At 42.1% G+C, this 14,909-nt stretch overlaps 2 protein-coding genes across 7 annotated transcripts; both read left to right on the forward strand.

Annotated features, from left to right (window-relative positions):
- The first annotated feature begins 2,441 nt into the window (after nt 1–2,441).
- LOC110533849 (gap junction beta-1 protein) lies at nt 2,442–6,662 on the forward strand. Of its 5 annotated transcripts, none has more exons than XM_021618395.2 (2): nt 2,442–2,567; nt 4,841–6,662. In XM_021618395.2, the coding sequence occupies exon 2, from the start codon at nt 4,855–4,857 to the stop codon at nt 5,575–5,577; it is 723 nt and encodes a 240-aa protein (XP_021474070.1). In that variant the 5' UTR covers nt 2,442–2,567; nt 4,841–4,854; the 3' UTR covers nt 5,578–6,662. The 5 variants fall into 5 exon arrangements, with proteins under 5 accessions (XP_021474070.1, XP_021474067.1, XP_021474068.1 ...); XM_021618392.2 differs by lacking the exon at nt 2,442–2,567 and adding an exon at nt 4,277–4,419; XM_021618393.2 differs by lacking the exon at nt 2,442–2,567 and adding an exon at nt 4,281–4,738.
- Nucleotides 6,663–8,890: 2,228 nt separating this feature from the next.
- LOC110533852 (gap junction alpha-3 protein) lies at nt 8,891–14,809 on the forward strand. 2 transcript variants are annotated; one of them, XM_021618400.2, is made up of 2 exons: nt 8,891–9,242; nt 11,747–14,809. In XM_021618400.2, the coding sequence occupies exon 2, from the start codon at nt 11,771–11,773 to the stop codon at nt 12,851–12,853; it is 1,083 nt and encodes a 360-aa protein (XP_021474075.1). In that variant the 5' UTR covers nt 8,891–9,242; nt 11,747–11,770; the 3' UTR covers nt 12,854–14,809. The 2 variants fall into 2 exon arrangements, with proteins under 2 accessions (XP_021474075.1, XP_021474074.1); XM_021618399.2 differs by having other exon boundaries at nt 8,895–9,242; nt 11,722–14,809.
- The last annotated feature ends 100 nt before the right edge of the window (nt 14,810–14,909 follow it).

A 14,909-nucleotide genomic window follows, 5' to 3' on the forward strand; every position in this document is an offset into this window, starting at 1 on the left:
GCGACCTGGCCAAGATAAAGCAAAGCAGTTCGACACATACAACGACACAGAGTTACACATGGAGTAAAACAAACATACAGTCAATAATACAGTATAAACAAGTCTATATACGATGTGAGCAAATGAGGTGAGATAAGGGAGGTAAAGGCAAAAAGGCCATGGTGGCAAAGTAAATACAATATAGCAAGTAAAACACTGGAATGGTAGATTTGCAATGGGAGAATGTGCAAAGTAGAAATAAAAATAATGGGGTGCAAAGGAGCAAAATAAATAAATAAATAAAATACAGTAGGGAAAGAGGTAGTTGTTTGGGCTAAATTATAGGTGGGCTATGTACAGGTGCAGTAATCTGTGAGCTGCTCTGACAGTTGGTGCTTAAAGCTAGTGAGGGAGATAAGTGTTTCCAGTTCCAGAGATTTTTGTAGTTCGTTCCAGTCATTGGCAGCAGAGAACTGGAAGGAGAGGCGGCCAAAGAAAGAATTGGTTTTGGGGGTGACTAGAGAGATATACCTGCTGGAGCGTGTGCTACAGGTGGGAGATGCAATGGTGACCAGCGAGCTGAGATAAGGGGGGACTTTACCTAGCAGGGTCTTGTAGATGACATGGAGCCAGTGGGTTTGGCGACGAGTATGAAGCGAGGGCCAGCCAACGAGAGCGTACAGGTCGCAATGGTGGGTAGTATATGGGGCTTTGGTGACAAAACGGATTGCACTGTGATAGACTGCATCCAATTTGTTGAGTAGGGTATTGGAGGCTATTTTGTAAATGACAACGCCAAAGTCGAGGATTGGTAGGATGGTCAGTTTTACAAGGGTATGTTTGGCAGCATGAATGAAGGATGCTTTGTTGCGAAATAGGAAGCCAATTCTAGATTTAACTTTGGATTGGAGATGTTTGATATGGGTCTGGAAGGAGAGTTTACAGTCTAACCAGACATCTAGGTATTTGTAGTTGTCCACGTATTCTAAGTCAGAGGCGTCCAGAGTAGTAATGTTGGACAGGCGGGTAGGTACAGGAAGCGATCGGTTGAAGAGCATGCATTTAGTTTTACTTGTATTTAAGAGCAATTGGAGGCCACGGAAGGAGAGTTGTATGGCATTGAAGCTTGCCTGGAGGGTTGTTAACACCACACTTAACACCACACTTAAAAATGTCCTTGTTTTTGAAAGAAAATCAAAAAATTATTGTCCATTAAAATAACATAAAATTGATCAGAAATACATTGTAGACATTGTTAATGTTGTAAATGATTATTGTAGCTGGAAACGGCAGATTTTTTATGGAATATCTACATAGGCGTAAAGAGGCCCATTATCAGCAACCATCACTCCTGTGTTCCAATGGCACGTTGTGTTAGCTAATCCAAGTTTGTCATTTTAAAAGGCTAATTGATCATTAGAAAACCCTTTTGCAATTATGTTAGCACAGCTAAAAACTGTTGTTCTGATTAAAGAAGCAATTAAACTGGCCTTCTTTAGACTAGTTGAGTATCTGGAGCATCAGCATTTGTGGGTTAGATTACAGGCTCAAAATGGACAGAAACAAAGACCTTTCTTCTGAAACTCGTCAGTCTATTCTTGTTCAGAGAAATGAAGGCTATTCCATGTGAGAAATTGCCAAGAAACTGAAGATCTCGTACAACGCTGTGTACTACTCCCTCCACAGAACAGGGCAAACTGGCTCTAACCAGAATAGGAAGAAGAGTGGGAGGCCCCGGTGCACAACTGAGTAAGAGGACAAGTACATTAGAGTGTCTGGTTTGAGAAACAGACGCCTCACAATTCCTCAACTGGCAGCTTCATAAATAGTACCCACCCTCAATGTCAACAGTGAAGAGGAGGCTCCGGGATATTGACCTTCTAGGCAGAGTTCCTCTGTCCAGTGTCTGTGTTCTTTTTCCCATCTTAATCTTTTCTTTTTATTGGCCAGTCTGAGATATGGCTTTTTCTTTGCAACTCTGCAGCGGCAGGCATAAACAGGGCTAGTGTGTCATCCGTGGGCTTAGCTCCCTCTAGATGTGGATCTGTCTGAGGCTTCTTTAAGACTATTTAAGAGTATTCCTCTGAACCTTTTGACAGCAGGTGGGTATACAAGGAAAGGTTAGAATGTCTTTGGAAGTATCACACACACTGTGACGCACACAGCAAGCATTTATTTCTCAACCGTTATCTGTAAGATTTACTCCCTCTGCATGTGGTTAGACTTTCTTTGTTTGGATTTTGTACTTTTTACTCCGTATTGCGTCAAAAGGAGCCTCCACTTCCCTTGCAGCACAGTTCACAATAGATAGGACAGGCTTCTTTGTGTCCACACATTCTTTCCTTTGCTGAGGGTAGGCGAATTCTAAAGGGGCTTGTTGGATCCAATAAAAGCAGCTATTGTATGTAAATTATTCACACAAGAGCATATGACTGACTGTGCAGGGCAGTGGCTAGTGTGAGAGAAATCATTAGCAATGCAAACTCATGGTGTTTTGTCTCACATAGTCACTAATGGGAAAAAAACATTTCTATACTAATGGCAACTCAATTATTTCTTGGTGTGTTTGTGCACTACTTCTACTGAAGGTAATTTTATGCATTTAATAATTTGTTACAACTGTGAAATCTAAATTAAGTGTACAAAAAAACGTTTATATTTTCCTTTTGTTGTCATGAGTTACATGTTGGTGAATAGGTTTCTAAAATTCTATAACTATCCTTAAAAAGCTGTATTTGATGTATTAACATGATTTAAAAGCACCATTTGGGTTCTATTTCGTTTCTCATAACCAGTAACAGCCACACAATAGATTGCTTGTAAAATAGACTACATGACCAAAAGTATGTGGACACCTGCTTGTTGAACATCTCATTCCAAAATCATGGGCACTAATATGGAGTTGGCCCTCCCTTTGCTGCTACTCTTCTGGGAAGGCTTTCCACTAGATGTTGGAACATGCTCCCATTTCGCCACAAGAGCATTAGTGAGGTCGGGCACTGATGTTGGGCGATGTGGCCTGGCTCGCAGTCGGCATTCCAATACATCCCAACGATTGCCACAAAGTTGGAAGCACAGAATAATCTAGAATGTCATTGTATGCTGTAGCATTAAGATTTCCCTTCACTGGAACTAAGGGGCCTAGCCCGAACCACGAAAAACAGCCCCATACCATTATTCCTCCTCCACCAAACTTTACAGTTGGCACTATGCATTTGGGCAGGTAGCATTCTTCTGGCATCCACCAAACCCAGATTAGTCTGTTGGACTGCCAGATGGTGAAGCGTTATTCATCACTCCAGAGAACATGTGGCGGGGAGCTTTACACCACTCCAGCCGATGCTTGGCATTGCACATGGTGATCTTAGGCTTGTGTGCGGTTGCTCGGCCATGGAAACCCATTTCATGAAGCTCCTGACGAACAGTTATTGTGCTGACATTGCTTCCAGAGGCAGTTTGGAACTTGGGAATGAGTGTTGCACTCGAGGACAGACAATTGTTACGCGTTACATGCTTCAGCACTCAGCGGTTCCATTCTGTGAGCTTGTGTGTCTTACCACTAAACAGCTGAGCCGTTGTTGCTCCTAGACTTTTACACTTTACAATAACAACAGTTGACCGGGGCAGCTCTAGCAGGGCAGGAATTTGACAAACTGACGTGGCCATGTTGAAAGTCACTGTGCTCTTCAGTGAGGCCATTCTACTGCCAATGTTTATCTATGTAGATTGCATGGCTGGGTGCTCAATTTTATACAGCTGTCAGCAATGGGTGTGGCTGAAATAGCCGAATCCACTCATTTGAAGGGGTGTCCACATATATATATATATATAGTGTATCTAAGAAAATCAGGGGTGCACACTGTAAGAATAAAAAACATGCACATCTTGAATAATAGCTTTAAGTAAAGGTTTATTTTGGAAATCATAATTAATACTCTAAGATGTACAATATTTCAATAGGGAATTATTTGAAATATTGATGTTTTCTCATTTATATATTGATTTGAATGAGTTAAAGTGAAATATGCCTGAACCCTGTTATTTGTAGGGACAATTTGCATTGACATATCATAGTTTTTGTTATTGCACTTCAAATATTATAGAACATTTAATGAAAGTCCTCACTACGACCACCGTCTGTGGTCAGTCTGGCTGTGGGAAGGCAACAGATATACCATGCAGGTTGGTGCCAGTGTCAACATGGCACAATGGTCACATGGGGGCAGTTACACCCTTGCCAGTGCCTTTGGGAAAAAAGGTCACATGATGTCTTGTGCAAGACCAAAGACTTGCGCTCTTAAGCCGCACACCAACGTCAGGGCTGGTAGAGAGGCTTGGTTTTCCACTGGACGCACATCAATGTCCATGCTACACCGGCGGGTCAACGTTGTCCTCCACCCTGGGTGCCGCCTATGCCTCTTACACCTCCTATTGAGCTTGGTAACCTCTCCATCTCTCCAAGTCTCTTCTTCTGGCATGGCAGGAATGACTGGAATGGAATTAAATAGATTTGAAATATAGCCAGCTGGAGAGAGCTCAGTTGCTGTTGGATTTGAAGAATATGGAATTAGTCTTGGGGGATTCTGCTTTTAAAGAATGGATGGCTTTATTGAGATTTCCCAATATCTCAGTCGCTGACCAGTGCTGGTCGGACAGTGTTGTTGACTGGTGAATCGGGTTATGTGAGATCTGTGTTTTTAGTAACAATCCGTGCAATTAGTATTTGTATAAAGAAATCTTGTGGAAATAATTAACGTATGTAAGGCACATTTTTTTATGCAAAATTATCAACAAATGATCAACATTGTTGACCTATTAGCTTCTACAATGAAATCATTTTAATGCTATCCTTGTTTTTCAGACCTGGAATCGAAAATGAACTGGGCGTCCTTTTATGCCGTCATCAGCGGTGTAAACAGACACTCCACGGGCATCGGTCGCATCTGGCTCTCTGTCCTCTTCATCTTCCGCATCCTGGTCCTGGTGGTTGCAGCAGAGAGTGTGTGGGGCGACGAGAAGTCTGGCTTTACTTGTAATACCCAGCAGCCCGGCTGCAACAGCGTCTGTTATGACCACTTCTTCCCCATCTCACACATCCGTCTGTGGGCCCTGCAGCTCATCTTGGTGTCCACCCCGGCCCTGCTGGTGGCCATGCACGTTGCCCATCGCCGACACATCGACAAGAAACTCTATAAACTGTCTGGCCGGGCCAGCCCCAAGGACCTGGAGCAGATCAAGACCCAGAAGATGAAGATCACAGGTGCCCTCTGGTGGACATATATCATCAGCCTGTTCTTCCGCATCATCTTCGAAGTGACCTTCATGTATCTCTTCTACATGATCTACCCCGGCTACAAGATGATCCGGCTAGTCAAGTGTGACTCGTACCCCTGCCCCAACACGGTGGACTGCTTTGTGTCCAGGCCCACAGAGAAGACTGTCTTCACTGTGTTCATGCTGGCTGTGTCAGGGATCTGTATCCTGCTCAACATCGCAGAGGTCGTCTTCCTGGCAGGGAAGGCTTGCGGTAGGCACTTAAGCAATGCTGGAGACTCAACCATGGGGGCATGGATCACCCAAAAGCTCTGCTCATACTAGAACAAACTAAACGGACCATGGCAGTATAACTCTAATTGGTTACATAACATGCTCAAAGCTCAAGGTAAAGGGCCTTAACAACACTCATTAATCTGCTTACTTCACCATGATGAGGTGTCGACACTTTTTCTATACTTGTCGAAATGACACTTCAAATGGATGTGTTTAAAAGGACAATATCAATTTGGATAAAGACATAAGCTCGACAGAAGAGGAGACTGTACGATAAAAGTACGGTAAACTGATTTATTAACGTGCCCTTAACTTGCAACGCCTCAAATTCAGCTGAATTCAATATACCGTCTTCGTTATGCTCTGCGAGATTCAAGCAACTAAACCATCTCATCATCTATTCTATATCATGATTTAATTCCTGACAGCCTGTTTAATGCGACATGCTTAGGACAAAGCCTGGGTATGGGTTCAATTGTCCATTGTAAATATTAACCCAAGAAAACTGTCCAAGTGGTTAATTTAACCAACATCTGGTGGTTGTAGTGGAGTATTACTAATAACTAAGAGGCCATTCCTAAGCACCACTAATAACTACCTCACTTTCATAGTGAAATATCAAGTGGGTGCTTCAAGACATCTGAATGGTGCTTTGAATTCTATGAATGAGACTGATTATGCAAGTGTATAGAGTAGTATAGAATGGATAATGAATGAGAAAATGTGCTTGACTTTCAAAGTTTAAGTTACGATGGTAGAACCGAATGATCAGAGAACATGTTTAAATGTCTATCTCATTGTTTTTCTTACCAGTATATACAGCATTGCTGTATAAGGATAATAGATGTTTAGAATTTGTGGTACTGTAAAGTTTTTACTTCATAATATATATAGCATTTTAGTCCCTGTTTTGTTGTATACCATGCCTTCTTATATTGAATTGCACTGGTTTTTATTGCTGTACCTAATAAAATTAGAAATTCCTAATAAAACACTTGAGTTTAATTATGTACAATAGCCACATGGAAATATTATAATGAGCTGGTAGTGAACACAACTATATGCGTATATGCTTGTGAATGTATTCTGAATGCGTTATGTACAGATAACTGCCAAAATAAAGGAAACACCAACATAAATTGTCTTAATAGGGTGTTGGGCCACCACGATCCACCAGAACAGCTTCAATGCGCCTTGGTAAAGTTGGCATCGATTCTACAAGTGTCTGGAACTCTATTGGAGGGATGCGGCACCATTCTTGCACAAGAAATTCCATCATTTGGTGTTTAGTTGATGGTGGTGGAAAACGTCATCTCAGGCACCGCTCCAGAATATTCCATAAGTGTTCAATAGGGTTGAGATCTGGTGAGACACACACACACACAAACACACCCTTTAAATCCCCTATGCTCCTTTGAGACCTCTCTTTCAGTCACAGAGATCTCTTCTAGGATTGGTAGTCAAAACAATGGGCAACTGGGCATTTTTATACATGACCCTAAGCATGATGGGATGTTAATTGCGTAAATAAACTCAGGAACCAGATGTGTGGAAGCACCTGCTTTCAATATACTTTGTATCCCACATTTACTCAAGTGTTTCCTTTATTTTGTATGTGGTCTTGCGTTACAAGGTGATGTTACCTTTATGTAATACTTCAGAAAGCCACAGGAGAGCAGCATTAACATATACAACTAAGCCAAAACATTAGGTACTAATGGTTTATAGATTCTCTGCTGTTATGGTCATCAATTGACAGTGCCATTGAGTAAGAATTGAAGGGGGAAAAAGTTAAATTCATAGATTTATTTTTTAAACACAATCAAATAATGAAGTCTCGGGAAGATTCCTAAAAGACAGAGGTAGGCTGTAGTTCTCGTGAGCTGTCAGACCGCCTGTGAGGAAATGTCTGAGGCAGCCTCAGTGATTAAAGACTCCAGACAGGCTGGCTGGGTAACCTGGTCCCAGGTTATCAATAGCATAGCCTTGTGAGGGGTCAGCCTCTGAGCCTAAGAAATATTCACCGTTGGGACAGCTGGACCTAGCAGGGGCAAGTGTGAGGGCATTTCTCTTTTTCTAGAGCACGTCAATAGAGACCATATATAGAGTCTATGAGGTGTGAGGTCTGACAGAAGGAAGACATTTAATCACAATGATTTTCACTGTTCGCTATGTATAGCGCCACTAAATGTAGATGTTATCTGGAGTTATTGCAATCAGACACTTTGGTTTTAACAAGCTGGATAAATACAGACAATTTTGGTCATATGAAGAGCTTCATTCCAAAATGGTATATATCCACTTTCAGAAATGTTGTCAAATTAGCTTTAATTGTCTAAAGAAATTCTGAAAGAAATGTGTTTTTTCACTGTCTAATCAAGGCATGGGGTTCAATAACAGACATCTATTTGTTTAAAATCTATCACTTGGTGGTTTCATTTCAAAAAGATAAATAGTCATGTTTTTTTGCTAAATACTACATATCCGCCTCACTCTCAGAGAAATAAGTACTGCTAGGTTTTACACAGTCAAATGTAACAAATATCTACATTTTGTGACTTCAATATAATTATTATTTGATCTGTTTGTAAACATTCATATTTGACATTTTAGTAATTTAGCAGATGCTCTTATCGAGAGCGATTTATAGTAAATGCAAAAAAAAAAAAGTAAAATCTATTAATTAAAAATCGGAGAACAGTAATGTTTTACACACACGAACATACCCATAAGCAATCATTTCTGATGAAAAAACATAAATGTGAAAGAACTGTGGATATAGCGTTTTGGAAATAAACTCTTCATATGGTTAGCATTCATACTGTGCCTTTCAAAGTGCAGATTTGCAATGTACCATATGTGCTATGTGTTCTCTGTTGACTTATCTGACTTTACAATTTGATCCTTAAAGGGGTATGATTTCATCACTACAATGAACCGAGGTCAGTTTAACCAAACATGGTTTTGTCTCTTTTATCGAAAGTAAATATAACTGCTTCTGTTTGGAAGGATGTCCTCTGCTGAATTTACACCCACCACAGACTGTGAGATTCCTGTCAGCCTGTCAACAATGACACAGTACGTGCCAGTCAATCCCAACCATAACAAAGAAGGGAGGGTCCACCTCTTTCCATTTTCTGATGCTCTCCCACCCCCACACAGCCACAGGACTTGGAACACTTCACCTTTCAACTCCACCCCCCCCCCCCCCCCCCCCCCCCCCCCCACCCCCACCACCCCACTCACACACATCCCCCTTTAGTGATAGCAAAGTCACTCCCTTCACAGTGAATTATATTTAGAGCCATACCACGCAAGACTTAAGCCCACCCCCCATTGGACTACTTACACGCCACTCAGTCGTAAAGAAACACCACTTTAGCAATGGGCTTTATAATTCTCTACAGGGAGTGAGTGCTCTCATCCTAGCTAACTGACAGTGAAAAAGGGTTCTTACAGAGGTCCTATTGGTGGTTACTTTTACAGGACACATTTATGGGGCAGAAGTAAGCAGATTCAACAAGAGCTAAAAACTTGCCGAAACCATTTGTAGAAAAGATAGCTTAACATTAGAAGTCTAGTGTCATCACTATCCAAGGACATGGTCTTGCCGGGAACAGGATTACCACGGTATAGACTGTGATGGATAGCGACCTAAGTGGAGACGCCACCACTGGATCTGCAATTTCACTGGAGATAACCATCATGGGAAGGTGGGTCTTGACACACTGTGTCTATAAAAGTTTCAACTGAAGAAACATACATTGTAAAATCATTTGTATTAGTGGTCCCTGCAGTCATACTGCAAGAGGCCAGTAATTGTGTCATTTCACTGTATCATAATAAAGTGTGTATTACAACTCCAAAAGCAGGTTGGTCAATATTAGTCTCTGAATTTCTGAAATGGTTCAACTTCAAACTGTAATGAGGGAAGACAGCCATTTCAATGTAGTTGCAGTCTAGTCTATTAACCAGGCCAGTGTTGTTATAAAATATTATTTATTGTGTAATAAGAGCAGAATTTAACAGAAGAAGTCAGAGATGATTAGATCATGGACTATGATGAATGTAAACAGACGAGTCTTAGATTGAGAAAAGTTATTTGCCATCCACATGTACACTGTCATGAAAGGCTATTAGGTAACAACAGTCTCGTTTTTGAAATAATTTTAAAATCCCTGTGGGGAAACTCATCTGGGAACCTGACCGCAACTTCCAGAGGCAAGTTTAACTTGCATCAGTGACTAGGTGTGTTTACTAAAGTATCCACTCAACCCCTGGGAAAGTACCATTCATCTATATCTAGGGAGAGGAGAGTTGCAACCTGCCATGTGTGTGTCAGTATGTGTGTCTTGGAGCTCCTCCATCTGATCTTCAGTTTACACTGCGTGGTAGTAAGCTACAGTGGCCAGGCCACCACCTGCTTCAGGGCGTACTCTCTGGGTAGTGAGTACAGTCAGTACTTAGTCTTCAAGCAATAGACATTCATACATGATACCTGTATTACTAAAATGACAGGCAGACTATTCACTTTTGGGACTATTAACAGGATCAGTATGAGATACATATGCTGCTCTATAACCTTTTAAATGGGAGACAACCTATTTCAATGATCTATTCCTGATATGCTATTACACATACAACATATAAAGTAGCCTACAAGTGTGATAAATATACAGGTAACTGCCATAATGAAGGAAACACGAGTAAATGAGGGTTCTGGTGGCTCTGTTATGGTGTGGGGTGTTTTTTCCTGGCATGGTTTAGGTCTGCTCAACCCATTAGAGGGCAAGGTAAACACCAATAAATACACAGATATTCTGAATGATCGCCTTCAACCTATGGAGAATCATTTCTATTCTGATGGGAGTGACGAGTGGTCACTGAATGGTTTGATGAGCATGAAAATGATGTAAACCATATGCCATAGCCGTCTCAGTCACCAGATCTCAACCCAATTGTGGGAGATTCTGGAGCGACACCTGAGACAGCGTTTTCCACCACCACAAAACAACAAATTATGAAATTTCTTGTGGAAGAACGGTGTCACATCCCTCCAATAGAGTTCCAGACACTTGTAGAATATATGCCAGTTACCTGTACATCATCCATTCATACATCGTGCTCATATCTCACCTATAATGAATAAAATTACATTGGTAAGGCTGCAAACTTTCCGAAATTCCCAGAAATTCTGGTTGAAAGATTCCCGGAATAAAGTGACAAAAAACAGGAAATCCGTAATCCTCCAACCAGGATTTCTGAAAACCCGGGAATTTGGGGAAAGTTACCAGAATTTTGCAACCTTGGATAGTGGTCTACTTGATGGGAGGTTTCTCCTCAAGGAAACAGGTGTTACTTTAAGGGTGGATATCCTGCTGTTGCCTGGGGTGTGTTCATTAAATCAAACATGCTAATAAAAACAGAGGAACTTTGAGGAAATGTATTTTTCTCAAGATAATGAAGGGAAAACCCCAAAATATGCATACACACCACCCAGAGCTTTTCTACAAGATATTTCACAAGCATGTGGCAATAACCCAGAAACATTACCAACATTACACTATTTTTCATGTTTTTCAGAACTTCTCACATTTTGGGGAAATGTTGAGGATTAGGGCTCCAGCTTGTGAAAAATAAATTGTGTGGAAATGACAAGGCCATAGGTTGGTAATGAGTCAAAGTCTGGACATTACTTTCTCTTCAGATAAATTATGGCAAATTATTACCAGGAAGCACCAATCTCACTTATTAGTTGGTCTCTGCATGGTGCATAGACCAAATTAAGGTATTGACAAATGTTTTCATGCTAGAAGAAACAGAACCACATAAACTTGAAGCAGAACCTCATATATGATAGTGAATCCGATTCATTTACAGAAACCCTCTCAAACAAATATAAAAAACTGCACCTCAGCCAAAAACTAGAAACAAATGATTGAGTTGGAAAGGTCTGAATAGCCACAGTAAAAATATTTGGCTCTATCTTCAAATGCATGAGTTTACAACCAAATACATTCAAATGAAAATGCATCACGTAGATATTTATTATGCCACCCTAGGTGTAATGATAAAGTAATGGCGAGGCATTTTTCTCAAGCTCTTAAGTTATTTTGCAACCGTTTTCAATGCAATTGTGATGTTTGTCTCTTATGCAGTGCATTCGTTTGTATGTTTTTATTCTGATTGCAGGTTCCTGTTTTGGGTCTCTCTGTAGGACTGAGCCTATGAGTGAGCCACTATGGGGGACTGGAACTTGTTGGGCAAGCTGTTGGAGAGTGCCCAGGAGCACTCCACCGTAGTGGGCAAGGTCTGGCTGACCGTGCTCTTCATCTTCAGGATCCTGGTGTTGGGAGCTGCAGCTGAGAAGGTGTGGGGTGACGAGCAGTCTGGCTTCACCTGTGACACCAAGCAGCCTGGTTGTCAGAATGTCTGCTATGATAAGACTTTCCCCATCTCTCACATCCGCTTCTGGGTGTTGCAGATCATCTTCGTGTCCACGCCCACTCTGATCTACCTGGGCCACATCCTGCACCTGGTGCGCATGGAGGAGAAACAGAAGCAGAAGGAGAAAGACTTGGCTGCGCAACTGGCCATCCACAATGACAAGCAGCAGCTGCTGCCCGACACTAAGCCCAAGAAGCCCCCAGTCCGGGACGATCAGGGCCGCATCCGCCTGCGAGGGGTCCTGCTGCGCACCTATGTCTTCAACATCATCTTCAAGACCCTGTTTGAGGTGGGATTTATCGTAGCTCAGTACCTGCTGTATGGGTTTGAGCTGAAGCCACTGTACACCTGTAACCGCTCACCCTGCCCCAACGTGGTGAACTGCTACATCTCCAGGCCCACAGAAAAGACAATCTTCATCCTCTTCATGCTGGCAGTGGCGTTCATCTCGCTGCTACTGAACCTAGTCGAGATGTATCACCTGGGGTTCACCAAGTGCCGCCAGGGCCTCCGGTATAGACGTGCCCAGTCCACATTTGAGGCAGGGTACAAGGCCCCCAGCGAGGCAGTAGTGCCCTTTGTCCCGAACTATAACTACTTCCCCAGGCACCAACCAGCCCCTGAGCCCTACCATGCAGACGAGTACATCTTGACTGAGCCTGACACTGCCTACCACCCCTACAGCAGCAAAGTGGCTTACAAGCAGAACAGAGATAACCTGGCCGTAGAGAGGAACAGTAAACCAGAAGGGGGTGACACCACAGAAAATAAAGGTTCCAGTTCTGCTCCAGGGTCGCCTGCAGAGAACCAACGGCGTCCGAGTCGATCCAGCAAGCACAGCAATAATAAGACCAGACTAGACGATCTAAAGATCTGAAGGACAGTTATGGCTTATTTCCACCACAGGGTTTTATACAGTGGCTTGGCCTACAGATCTAAACTTTTATGTTTCCACCTGAGGTGGCGGACAAAAATAGTTGGGCCTTGGACCTAATCTAACTTGGGACCAGAGTGGGACTGTCGGAGATGCATTAAAGCTGGAATTCTTAATGGCGAAACTGCCACGTCTGTTTGCAATATTACAACAAAGAAGTTACTGCAAACAAAAAAGTTTTTTCCCCTTCTGACATCATTGCACACATGATAGCACATCAGCATATGTATTGGAATGTTTTGGACAATTTCCCTAGTATAAAACCAAGGCGTACACACAAAACAAGGTATCAGTCAAAATGCAGCATTAGCCTATTTACACACCCTAAACATCACCCAGTACCAAAGTAGAGTAGAGGCTTAGGATCATTTTGTTTACTTGCTCGGAAGTAAACATTTTACTCCTGAAAACAGAACTTCTCCAACTGAAAAACATCAGATGTTTGAGGCATTGACTCAATGCTGTGTCCTATGTGCAGTGCTACAAACAGAGGTGGGCTCATGTTCTACTTTAGTTATGTTACTGTACAGAGCAATCCCGTGGCCAGCAGACAAGACCCAAGTACGGGGTAAAATATATGGCACTTGTCCAGGGAGTACCTGTCTCGGGAGTCTGTATGCAAAAAGAGGCCAATCGAACTCCAAAGCTTCATTAATTAGTTAGGGCATAAAAATAGCAACAGTTGGAGGTCTTCTCCCATTAGCCAAACATTTGTCACGTAGAGTATAATATTTCAAAGGGTTCAAGGCAAGTTGTTTTATGAACCCTTATTATGTCTGATTATTCTGACTGGAAATGACAAGCAAATGCTTGTCCGTTTCATATCACTGTGTAATCCTTTGGCAGACCACATACCAGAAAGAGTTCACATGCAGAACGCATTTCATTGATTTTACAACCATGAATTGTATTTTTATGAAAGAATTTGTACAAGACATTCTATATGCATCCTTTAATTATAAAGACAGAAAATAAACATAGTACATATTCAACTTTTCTCAAGACATTCAGGACTGAAAATGCATTAAAACATACTATTTTGTCAAGACAATACAATCTAAGCAGGATTAAAATGAAGTAAATAAAAAACTATTCTATCACGATGTTAGGCTTTTTTTGTTTAATGAATGGTTATGATTGTTACAATAAGAAATTATTAAATGAGGGGCAATATACACTACATGTCCAAAAGTATGTGCACTCTTCCAGGAAGGCTTTCCACTAGATTTTGGAACATTGCTGCAGGGACTAGCTTCCATTCAGCCACAAGAGCATTAGTGATGTTGGGCGATTAGGCCTGGCTCGTAGTCAGTGTCTGCCACAAAGTTGGAAGCACAGAATCGTCTAGAACGTCATTGTATGCTGTAGCATTAAGATTTCCCTTCACTGGAACTAAGGGGCCTATTCCGAACCACGAAAAACAGCCTCAGACCATTATTACTCCTTCACCAAAGTTTACAGTTAGTACCACGCATTCAGGGAGGTAGCGTTCGAGGCATCCACCAAACCCAGACTTGCCCATCAGACTGCCAGGTGGTGAGTCCAATGGCTGCAAGCTTTACATCACTCCAGCCGACGCTCAGTATTGCGGATGGTGATCTTAGGCTTGTGTGCAGCTGCTTGGCCATGGAAACCCATTTCATGAAGCTACTGACAAACAGTTATTGTGCTGACGTTGCTTCCAGAGGCGATTTGGAACTCGGTAGGGAGTGTTGCAACAGAGAACAGACAATTTTGACATGCTTCAGCACTCGGTGGTCCTGTTCTGTGAGCTTGTGTGGCCTACCACTTCGCGGCTGAGTCGTTGCTGCGCCTAGATGTTTTCACTTCACAATAACAGCACTTACAGTTGACTGGGGTAGCTCTAGCAGGGCACACATTTGACAAACTGACTTGTTGGAAAGCTGGCATCCTATGACAGTGTCATGCTGAAAGTCACTGAGCTCTTCAGTAAGGCCATTCTACAGTCAATGTTTGTCTATGGAGATTGCATGGCTGT

The sequence above is a fragment of the Oncorhynchus mykiss genome, chromosome 10 (genome assembly GCF_013265735.2).
Source record: "Oncorhynchus mykiss isolate Arlee chromosome 10, USDA_OmykA_1.1, whole genome shotgun sequence".
In the NCBI taxonomy this organism is placed as follows: Eukaryota; Metazoa; Chordata; class Actinopteri; order Salmoniformes; family Salmonidae; genus Oncorhynchus; species Oncorhynchus mykiss.